Source organism: Triticum aestivum, chromosome 1B (assembly GCF_018294505.1).
Source record: "Triticum aestivum cultivar Chinese Spring chromosome 1B, IWGSC CS RefSeq v2.1, whole genome shotgun sequence".
In the NCBI taxonomy this organism is placed as follows: Eukaryota; Viridiplantae; Streptophyta; class Magnoliopsida; order Poales; family Poaceae; genus Triticum; species Triticum aestivum.
Window position 1 is genome coordinate 174,526,007 of NC_057795.1, and position 11,106 is coordinate 174,537,112.

At 43.4% G+C, this 11,106-nt stretch overlaps 1 protein-coding gene across 3 annotated transcripts; it reads right to left on the reverse strand.

Moving 5' to 3' along the window:
- Positions 1 to 840: 840 nt before the first annotated feature.
- Positions 841 to 10,816, reverse strand: LOC123114249 (DNA-directed RNA polymerases II, IV and V subunit 11). Of its 3 annotated transcripts, none has more exons than XM_044535659.1 (7): positions 10,511 to 10,816; positions 9,735 to 9,801; positions 9,512 to 9,584; positions 9,101 to 9,190; positions 8,929 to 9,007; positions 8,755 to 8,850; positions 841 to 1,174 (listed from the first exon to the last, which is right to left on the reverse strand). In XM_044535659.1, exons 3-7 carry the CDS (start codon positions 9,562 to 9,564, stop codon positions 1,133 to 1,135), a joined length of 360 nt encoding a protein of 119 aa, XP_044391594.1. In that variant the 5' UTR covers positions 9,565 to 9,584; positions 9,735 to 9,801; positions 10,511 to 10,816; the 3' UTR covers positions 841 to 1,132. The 3 variants fall into 3 exon arrangements, with proteins under 3 accessions (XP_044391594.1, XP_044391610.1, XP_044391601.1); XM_044535675.1 differs by having other exon boundaries at positions 10,515 to 10,800; XM_044535666.1 differs by having other exon boundaries at positions 9,735 to 9,810; positions 10,511 to 10,800.
- Between the last annotated feature and the right edge of the window lie 290 nt (positions 10,817 to 11,106).

Sequence of the window (11,106 nt, forward strand, 5' to 3'; positions counted from 1 at the left end):
GTAGCGGCGCGGCGAGCTGGCCCACCGCCGGGCGCGCAGACGCGAATGCGGAGCAACAGTCGGTCGGGACGACACGAGCGCACAGAGGGCTGTCAGGCGGGGCTCGGTCGTCTCGCCTAGTCCCGTCTCCGGCTCCCGCGCGGCACGGCCACGACAACAAGCCGGGCGCGGCCACGGCCACGACAGCGAGTCGGGCGCGTCCACAGTCGCCGGGAGCTGGTGGTAGGCACAATGGGGAGTGGAAGCTCCGGCGTGCTCAAAGTATTTGACGAAATGTCAAGCCCAACCTGATGGCTGTTAAATTTGTTGTTAACGCTGGTAATCATATGCATGTATGCAACCAAACGTCGGGTGAAAACTGCATCTCGATGACAAGACCCCTAATGCAGGCAACCAATTAACTTGTCATCTACGTTTTTGGCCCTGTTTTTTCTTACCCAGGCCCTTTGGCCCTGTTTTTCCTTACCTGGGCCCTGCTCAGCCTGGCTCATTTTTGCTCTCCTAGCCAAGACCCGGTGGAGAAAGTAACCAAACACGCCCAAGATCCACCATAAACCGCTCGGTATGTCTTAACGAGCGTTGCTTCACAAGCAGCCGAGATCAAAATTGTGTCGCCATCGTGATCCAGGCCAAGCAGACGAGGCCTTCGCCCGGACGGGGATCCCCTGCCATGGGCCTAGCCTACCTTTCAGTCACAGACACATGGGTCCCACAGAGCATGAGGCCCACCTGTCAGTGACTCAAAGGTAGGGTATGGCAGAGATTGCTAAGTCAGACCCTTCGCCCTGGCGGCCGTTGGGGTCGCTGAGCAAACAAAGTCGGACCACAAGACGAACAGTCTGTTTAAGTTGGCTACAATACATTGGCATAAAATTCATGCAGCACAAAATGATCCAAGGACTCGCTTCAAGCTCGGTCCGTACCCTCTATCCAACCCCACAGGAGCGAACAATTCAACTAGCAGGCATATCAAGTGCCAACGCATGTTTAACAACCATACAATCATACGCAATCCCGGTCGCACATGTCGAAAAATCCTTGAGTGTTATTTTTTCTACCGCAGTTCAGACATCAGATATGAACTACAGTAGCAAGGAAGGTTTCACGTTAATTAGCAGCCAACACCGGCGGCCTAGTAGCCCTGCTTCATCCTTTCGAATCGGGTCTTCTCATCCTGTAAACGGAAATCTCAGAAGGTCAGTGGCATATCTCGTCATGCCTTCATATGCATCGGCAGAAATTAATTCAACTGGAACGACCATGTCCAGATCAATTTGGAGGATGGCTGACACCGTACAGTCACTGGTAGTCTACGATAACTAATAAAAGGAGCAAATCACATGTAGTCTAGTATCCTTAGTGTCTCCTAACACAGATACCCTTCTCGAGTCGCACAACATGAAGTCATCAATCATCACTACCAAATAAATACACTAGGCATTATTGCCCTTATTTAGCAGCCATCACATTTTCTGAAAGAAAAATCTTCCGCAAAAGTCACCACTGTTTGGACCAAAAAACGAATGGCCAAGTCAGAAACTATTAAAGACCTCAAGACAGACATTTTTCCAGATTCAAAGCCTTCAGATTGACACAGTTCTATTAAACTAACTGTACTTTCAGAAAGTTCCCATTATATGTATTATTCCCTGTTTTATGCCACCATGAAAAACAAACTGGAAGGCAGTGCCATCGCGCGCAAACAGACAAAGTTTACCTCTATTTAGCAAAACACTAATTCAGAAAAGTTGAATCAACCTGGGAAACCAAAGATGATACCACTGTTTATGGAAAGGAAGATGCAGCTCCAGGGAGTAGCATAAAAAGTTCTATGTGTGCAAACTAAAGATGCAACTTCAGCCATAACAAGTGCTTGAAATCTTTCCCTAATCTTTCCCTAATAATAAAGCACGGATTGACTCCGTGGGTTCACCATCACAATACGCTTCTTCCCGTGAATTTACGCTTTCAGTTTTTTTTCATCAACACGTCTATATTTATTTTCTATATCTAAGATGGTACTAATCCATCTATATATCCCCTGCTACGTTCTCGTTTTCGTCCGCCCCGTTCACACACTTTTTACAAAACAACCCCTATGGTTTTGAATATTTAACCCGCAATCCATAAATCAAACTGAAGCGGTACATGGGACAGAAAAGAACATCAAGGCAGCCACCCGCACGCCCGCTGCCTCCCAATCCCCATCTTCACCTCCAGCGCGCTGCCACCTCCCGCCACGCCCGACCCGCCTCACCACGCGCCGCCGGCCCACCCCCACATCGCCGCGCGCCGCTACCGCCATCCCCGTCGGCGCGCCTGCCCGGATCCAAATAAACAGCATGCGTGATATGCTCAGCTCGGGAGCAGAAGAACATCAAGAAGGAAACAAAAAAGGGACAATAGAGAGAGGAACAGAGAGGGGTTCTTGGAACCTCGCCGGCACACGCTGCCTCCAGTCGAGTTCGACATAGAGATGGACGACGACGGCTTCGCGGGCAAGCTGGGCTGAGGCAGCTGCGCAGCCCAGCCGCGAACGAATGGGCGATTCTCCAGCGTGGATCCGGCGGCGGCGGACGGAATCACGGCGGAGGAGAACGAAGCTGACAGAGAGGTGGTGGCAATTCTATCGGTCGTCCTGCTCCCTACGGTAGGCGAGGCAGGAGGCGGCGGATCCAGCTGCTCCAGCGTGGATCCAGTGGCGGCGGACGGAATCGAGGCGGAGAAGAATGAAGCCGACGGAGAGGTGGGCGGAGGCGGCGAGCTCCAAGGCAGGGTGGCGGCTAGCTGGCCTACTAGAGGCGAATCGGGGTAGAGGAGCTCCTCTCCCGGCGAGGTTGGAGATGGCAGGGAGGCAGCACGCGGCGGCCGCTCCCAACGAGGTGAAGAGAAAAGGGGGATTTTGCAGTGAGTACGAGAGAAAGGGGATAAGAACAAGTGTGGAGCCTGCGTCACTTAGCCGCCATGTACAGTTATACAATTGTGTATTCCCTCAAAGAAAAAGAGATAGACTGTGTAGTGCGTAGCTATGGCGACATGCTGATGGCTAATATCAACTTAAACCGTACGCCTAAATGGCTGCACAATTTTAAAAATGATTGCGAAGAAGAAATAAGACATTATTGTACAAATAACAATACCTCTCCGTTCTAGAAAACATGAGTACCTCACATGCTCTATTTTATGATGCAAAGTCTAATCATTTTTTTATACTGTGATATCTGCACAATTTTGATGTTTATATATATTGTAATTAAATAAATATATGAGTACTCACATGCTCTATTTATGATGCAAAGTCTATCATTTTTTTATCAACAACAGATTTCTATATTCTAGAAAACTCTCATGGATGCCAAGGAACAAAGAAGGAAAAGAGATAGAGAGCGATACACACAGATGACCACACACAGATGACCGAAGAAGGAAAAACATGAAAAACTGAAAAGCATAGTGAAGCCTATCAGCAAAACAAAAGAATTGAAGATTCGATCAAGTTGTAAAAAAATGTACACAAGGGAGAAAAAAGTATGCAAATATGGAGCCAACACAAAAAGGCACAAAATACACACGAGAAAGGCAAAAATATGCAAATATGCATCGAAAACAAAAGAAAGCTAGAATAGAGCAAATTAGATCTAACAGTGAATTGAGGCGCAACGGACTAAGCAGAAGATTCAATTCGATGGAGAATCCTGCATATGTGATATGTCGCAGCAGAACTGGAACAAATAGACAAAACAAAAAACCCTATAGTTTTTGGCAATTAACCTGCAATACTACTTTAAGTGACATGAAGAAAATGTTTCAATTTTTACACAAAGCCCCCTGCAGTTTCAAAAATCAACCCACAGTCCATATCATATGTTTTTAAAAAATGTTCACATCTTTTAAATCATAACTTCAATTTTAACATGTTATATATAAAACTTGATTAAAAATGTGTAGAATCTGAACATTATGTTATTTTGCCCATTAAATATTGTTAAAATGTTGTTTTGAGTGCAATCATCTATAATCACGCATGCACACAATGACAAAACCTCGCAGAGGTGTGTTATTTTTTCTCCCGTTGCAAAGCACGGGCTCTTTTGCTAGTAATAATATAAAGCACGGATTGACTTTGTCGGGTTCATCGTCACAATACGCTTCTTCCCATGAATTTACGCTTTCAGTTTTTTTTCATCTATATTATTTTCTACATCCGAGGTGGTACTATTCATCTTTCTGTCAATATGGCGATTTCGTCCGTCTGTTGTTTCCATATAATTATTTTTGTCTGTCGCGCGTGACAGGCATCCAGATTTTTGATAGCCGGCCCACCTGATATGTGAATGGGCGCAAAAATTAAAAATTATATGCTGAGGATTCGGACGGATTGACTTTGTCGGGTTCACCGTCACAATACGCTTCTTCCCATGAATTTACGCTTTCAGTTTTTTTTCATCTATATTATTTTCTACATCCGAGGTGGTACTATTCATCTTTCTGTCAATATGGCGATTTCATCCGTCTGTTGTTTCCATATAATTTTTTTTTAGCATCATATAATTTTTTTTGTCTGTCGCGCGTGACAGGCATCCAGATTTTTGATAGCCGGCCCACCTGATATGTGAATGGGCGCAAAAATTAAAAATTATATGCTGAGGATTCGAACGCAGGTTGCCAGAAAAGCGCAAAGAGCAAACCACCAACTCAGCTGGCCCATTGTACGTTTATAAGAACAAGGATTACCCTCTTACTCTACCAAGCCAGGAGGATTTTCGGCCGCCAGGCCACATTATTCCGGCCCACCCGAAGGAAACCACACTACCGAACGGGCGAGGCTGGCCCACAACCTGGTGCAATAAATAGTCCCATACCGCTCCCTTAAACTCAATCTTTGTAACTTATATACATCTTCGAGTTTTTCAGTATCAAGGAGCCATCTCAGGAACCAATAAAGAAGGAAATAAGTCCTTTCATAATAAGGAAGGAAAGAGAGAAAAACAAAGAAGGAAAGAAGAGGGATTTCATGACAGAATAAGGAAGAAAAGAGAGAAAAATAAATAAGGAAGGAAAGAGGGCGGGTTGATGGCAGAATAAGGAAAGAAAAAGAAAAAGGGACGGTATTTCATCTCTAGACAGAGAAAAATGGAAAGTGTCCCATAAATAAGGTATAAGGCAGGAAAATATATAAAACTAAAAAAAGGAAAGAGAGGGTCTCCAAATGGGATATAATGGCACTTAAACGTCTCCGTGCATATGCCAATACAACGGCATCAGGCAAGATTACTTTTTATATTTGAATTGACGTCAAATTAATACTCAAAAGCAAATTATGTTGGAGTTGTTTAACATGCGCAAAAAAATACTATGTCTAAATCATAATAAACAAGACTCATTCTATGTTGGTCATGTACAATATTTTTTTGAGAACAAAACATTTGCTCTTATTTTTCTGCTCGACGCGCTAGCGCCCGTCACAAACTCTTAGAGTGCTCCTAATAAAAATAATTTTGGTCACCAAAACATTTTCACCTCTAGACAGAGAAAAATGGAAAGTGTCCCATAAATAAGGTATAAGGAAGGAAAATATATAAAACTAAAAAAGGAAAGAGAGGGTCTCCAAATGGGATATAATGGCACTTAAACGTCTCCGTGCATATGCCAATACAACGGCATCAGGCAAGATTACTTTTTATATCTGAATTGACGTCAAATTAATACTCAAAAGCAAATTGACGTCAAATTAATACTCAAAAGCAAATTATGTTGGAGTTGTTTAACATGCGCAAAAAAATACTATGTCTAAATCATAATAAACAAGACTCATTCTATGTTGGTCATGTACAATATTTTTTTGAGAACAAAACATTTGCTCTTATTTTTCTGCTCGACGCACTAGCGCCCGTCACAAACTCTTAGAGTGCTCCTAATAAAAATAATTTTAGTCACCAAGACACAAGCAGTTGGACTCCCTGTTGTGTGTGACACAAACTCCGCACTGATGGAGGATCTTTGTAAAATGCTCCTAATATCATTGCCCCGCAAAAAATACTTCTAATACCATTACCCTCGCAAAAAATGCTTCTAATATCATTGGAGACAAATAGCGCTATGCTACCCAGTCCCTAAACCTAGCCAACACTGGTTCATGGAAATCTTTGTTGCCTCTGTAGTGAAGCAAGAATGTTGTACTAAGATTTTACTATTTTTATTATAGTGCGATATTTTTGGGGCATCACTAAGCAACGTCAAAAAATCCGTGAAGAGATACTCGCGACCAGGTAGATATTTCTGTGATTTAAATTGCACACACCTACAGTACACTTACGAATTCCTTTCACGGATGTGTTTTTGCACAACACATCTTTTCATGTGTGTTTATCATGTGGCAGTGTGGAAGATTTCAAAGAGTTTATTGATGTCATCATGTGTGGTAGTCGGTCGTGGGAGGAGGAGGAGGGGGAAGGGTCTTGAGCTATTGGGTTCAGGAAGTATGGTTTTGTTCTTCTCCCGTTGCAACGCACGGGCATTTGTGCTAGTTATACTAATGAAGTTAGAAGGCGGCCTGTTATCCCCATTACAAAAGAAGAAAATATAGTGCTGGCAATGAATGAGTTGGTAATCTTCTACAGACGCAATTGTCAATAATTCTGACATGCCTAGTTCATAAGTACTCCATCCGTTCCAAAATAGATGACTCAACTTTGTACTAACTTTATAGGTAAGTTAGTACAAAGTTGAGTCATCTATTTTGGAACGGAGGGAGTAGTACATGGTCGCTATTTGTGTTATTACACAGCAAACAAAAAAGTACCAGCATGCTCTCAGTTGTAGTGTGATCAAGAGCGTAGCTTGGAGCAAGACGATTTGCAACCAAAGTATTCAGGGAATTTCTACACCCGCAATCTTAGTTTCTTATTCTGTAAGGTGCAACTTTCCGACAGGTTAACTTTATGCTTAGTGGCAGTTTAAGTAGCAAGTCAACTGACGGCCTAAAGAGCAATGCACATGAAAACAGCACGACGTTGTCTAGGAATCTTAGTGTAAAGGAACATTATTTGCCCAAAACAAGAGTACTTATTTCTGAATGGTTGTTCCATGCGAAGCTACAGTAAACAGTTAATCAACGCCAAAAATCATTGAAGATCAATAGTGACTTGTGATGGGTTCTAAAATTAACAGTATCTGTGACATAAGAATGGCATTCAGCTATATTTAGTTTTCCTAGTTTTTCCAAGGACTGGTTGGTTGAGAGATGTTTGCACTATTTAATTCCTGTTTTACTTCCAAGACTATCTCATTTGACGAGATTAAGTACAGAACTAAGAGCAGCATATTTTTCCAATGACAGTACAATAAAACAAATTACGTCGTACTAACTCTACTCAAATATATTGGCCTGTAGCAAACATCAAAACAAGCATTACATGACAGCATGCATCACAGTTATCTCAGCACAACAGCATGCAAAATAAAATACGCTCACTTCATCAGCTTTGTTGTGTAAAAATCAACATAAATTAACTCGATCCACAAATCTCAAATCAGGCCATGAAAATGCAAATTTAGGTGGCCTTTGTTTGGGCTTTAGCTACTGATTCCAGATTCTAGCCCATCCAAAATCAGAAACTGAAACAAACACGCAGGTTTCTACCTTAGCTTTGCAGAATCGATTTTGGAAAATGAACTACGGGCACGCAGAAGCCAGAATCACCGTTTTTGCTGATTCCCGAGCTGCCACTTACCCTAGTTCAAATATAGCCCATCTTCTCCCCGTTATTACGCTGGAAATGCCACCCCTCCCCCAGCCCAACTCCTCCACCGACAAGTTCTTTCTCACCCATCGAACACAGCAAGGGAGAGGCATGGATCTCGGGCGCCGCCACCTTCGTCAGCCCCGTCGGATCGACGAGGTGTGAATCTGGGCGCCTCCACCCCTCCCCATACTCCTGCCCCGAGACCGTTGCGCCGCCATCCCCTAGCTAAACCTGTGCCTGCGGCCCCCAATCTCCGCCTGCGCCTCCGCCCCTGATCTCCCGCTGCGCCGCCGGCCCAAGCTCTCCCTGAACCGTGTTGGAGGTCCAGCTGCACCACACCGGAGGTCCACCTTGGCCCCCGAGTCCTCCTGCGCCCACCCCTCTCCGGCGTCCTGTGCTCCACCCTTTTCATGATCTGGTCCGGCCTCACAAACCCCAGCATCCCGAGCATCAGAACATCCACCTCCTCCCTCGTCCCCATGTTGGTTCACGTGGCTAGATCATGTGTTCTTGGCGTCCCAAGCTCCACCTGATTTTCCATGATCTTCCCTGTTCTTGGTGTTCGGTTGTTGCCATACTATTTGGCTTTTTTTTGTCTTTTCTAGTCGCTTTTTTTTTCTAGTGAATTTTGGCTCAGATGTGTGTGTGTGCTCCCAGCCCGAACGAGTGTGTATGGATTAGAAGATTTGGCAATTGTTCAACTAATGTTGTGAGTTCTGCAAGTTTTGTAATTGACCACTAGTGCATTCAGGGCAGTTGCAGACATTTCACAACACATCTGGGTTTTCTAAATCAGGGTAAACAAACAGTCTGCTTCTGATTCTCAAAATCTACAGCTGTAGCTGATTTTAGGAATCCAAGCTATAGCTGATTCTCAGGAATCCATAGCCCAAACAAAGGGGGCCTTAATAGCACAAGGTACTAGCTTTTATACAGGCCCACGCTATTCAATGCTATATTGGAGGCTACAAGGTGTAGCTAACTATTGAGCTATGGACAAGAAACAGACCTCAAAAGCTTGCTTCAGGTTCTCAAGCTCCTTGTCTAGATCATTGACTGCTTGGGTATACGCCTGTGTTGGGGAGGATTGGCTTGCAGTATGGATCTGCCCACATAATTAAATGTGAGACTAGTAAACTCTAATCCGACAAAGGAATAGAACAAACATAAATATGCACCCTACCCTAACAATGATCTTGTACTGAAGGGGGTGAGGCAGCTTATAGCCAGCAAAGAGAACATTTGGGTCCCTGTGCAGCTGCCTGCAGAATCTCATAGATATAGAAGAAAATTATAAGGTGTGAACTGATGAACATAAGCAAGGAAAAAAAGGCACGCAGTTTATCTACACTTACATGCGGAGGATGTTGCCGATGGTGTGGTCCTCACGTTCAATTGTGAAAGATGCAGCATTCATGATCTTTGTATCCTTCTCAAAGGATACCCTGCATTACATGAATACACAATAGCAAGGATTACATCCATAATCAAAACAGCAGGTAGAAACTACCACAAGCCTTAATAATTGCAATAAAAGTAAAAACGGTTCAAAGCATCAGATTTTCATAACTGCATGCCAAAAGGATCACATGAACAGGTACAAAATGGCTATCAATGACAGAACTTAAAATGCTTAATAATTATTTAAAGAAAGTTGGTTGCATCCCACTCCTTCTTTTTCACAAAAAAGTCTATACCTGACAAAACACAATTGAAGCATTTTCTAGAAAAATGTTGGAGAAAGTGTGGTGTTAGAATAGACTCACTTCTTTGTGCCCTCAGGCACGACGAAGCGCTCATAGCGGTCAGGGGCATTCATCTCCAATCAACACCTGGCTCCTAAAATGCATCAATACGGATACTTGTATCAGTATCAGGCCAAAATGGATACGTAAATTTGGCATTTTGGTAAAGCGCTAATACGGGGATGCATTTACTATTTTTTAATTCACAAAAAAAAATGTATAGAAGCTAGGAACAGCAGATTACCTTCTTGTTTGCTCTACTGTGGATGCTGGAGCAGCTCCAAGTCCCTCCAATTGACAATGTTGATGCCCTGTTCCAACTCCAAGTTTCAAAGGGGTAGAATTAGACTTTTAGTAAGTGTAAAATGCATCAAATCAAATCATTAGCTAGTTGTACATCTATCATGGCATAACACAAAAGGTGGAACCTGAAGATCAATCAGCTAACATGCAAAAGGAGAAACAATCACTTTAAATGGAAATATTTTAGGTCTGACTGTTAAAATTAACAACATAACAGTACCACTGTATTCCCAATCATAAACAAAGTACTAATGTGTTTACCAATTCCGGCCAGTATAACCAAGACAAAGCTCCTGCTCTCTCAAGTTGCATGTTACTGCTAACTGCTAAGCTTTGGTTTCAGGTAAAGACGGTGCAGATAAAACAACTTGATCTTTTCATTTTCATATATCGTCAATCATTGCATGTTTCACTGCTAACATGTTTAAACCAAAACATCTGCTCATCTGAAAAATAAATTCAAACTACAATTTGTAAAAATTTGCCCCTGCAAGCATTATCACAAACACCTATCAAGCAAAACCTTTTCACATGTTAACTTGAACATGCACTGGAAAAACCATGCAGCAAGTAGTCATCTAGAAATAATCATCGTTATATTCTCGCAATATCAAATACAGTATACAGCAAGTACTCATCCAACACAAAAAACAGGAATTTTTTTGAACAAACAGAGGATGCAAGAGGATGGAGGAAGGACGAAGGATTGGTGGCTACCTGCCTATGGACTGGTCGCCGGCGTTGCTCCGGGCGGCGGCGTTGCTGGCCGGGAGCGCCTGCTCCAGGGAGGAAGGCGCTGCTGGTAGGAACGGCTGCCCGACGGAGGGAGGCGCTGCTGGGATCCTGTACCTGCGGCCGGGCAGCGGAGGCTTCGGCCGACTGGGCGAGCCGCGGCGGTGGGCCGGCGGCGGCTATGAACCCTAGATCTCGCGCTCGGGGAAGGGACTCTGGTCGTCCGCTCGAGGTGGGAGGCTCCTTTTTTTTTTCTTTTTTTTTTAGATTTTTAGTTCACTGATTAATATTTTAAGTATTAAGGAAAATAAAAGCCTATACTAGATAGACAACTGGATGTAGAATGAACAGTAAAATGCAAAATTATATCGAAAAGTATACTAGTTTTTCACCTTCTCGTCGTCGAAAATTAAAATTATACTGAACCAATAGTAAAGGAAAGCGACGCCTTTTTTTTTTGCATGGTAAAGAAAAGCGACGCCTGCAAACGCGCTTGTGATATCAGGTTTTGAAGACCGCAATAGCCCCTTTTTTCCTGTGACCAGACCTTTGCAATACATCACCACTGATTCAGAGGGTTG

Excerpts from the sequence above, each read along its gene's own strand:
- LOC123114249 (XM_044535659.1), bottom strand. The coding sequence starts at position 9,564 with ATGAATGCCCCTGACCGCTATGAGCGCTTCGTCGTGCCTGAGGGCACA. Across the intron at positions 8,851-8,928 it reads AGTACAAGATCATTGTTAGG|ATCCATACTGCAAGCCAATC; the intron begins GTAGGGTGCATA and ends TTATGTGGGCAG. Across the intron at positions 1,175-8,754 it reads ACCTGAAGCAAGCTTTTGAG|GATGAGAAGACCCGATTCGA; the intron begins GTCTGTTTCTTG and ends TTCCGTTTACAG.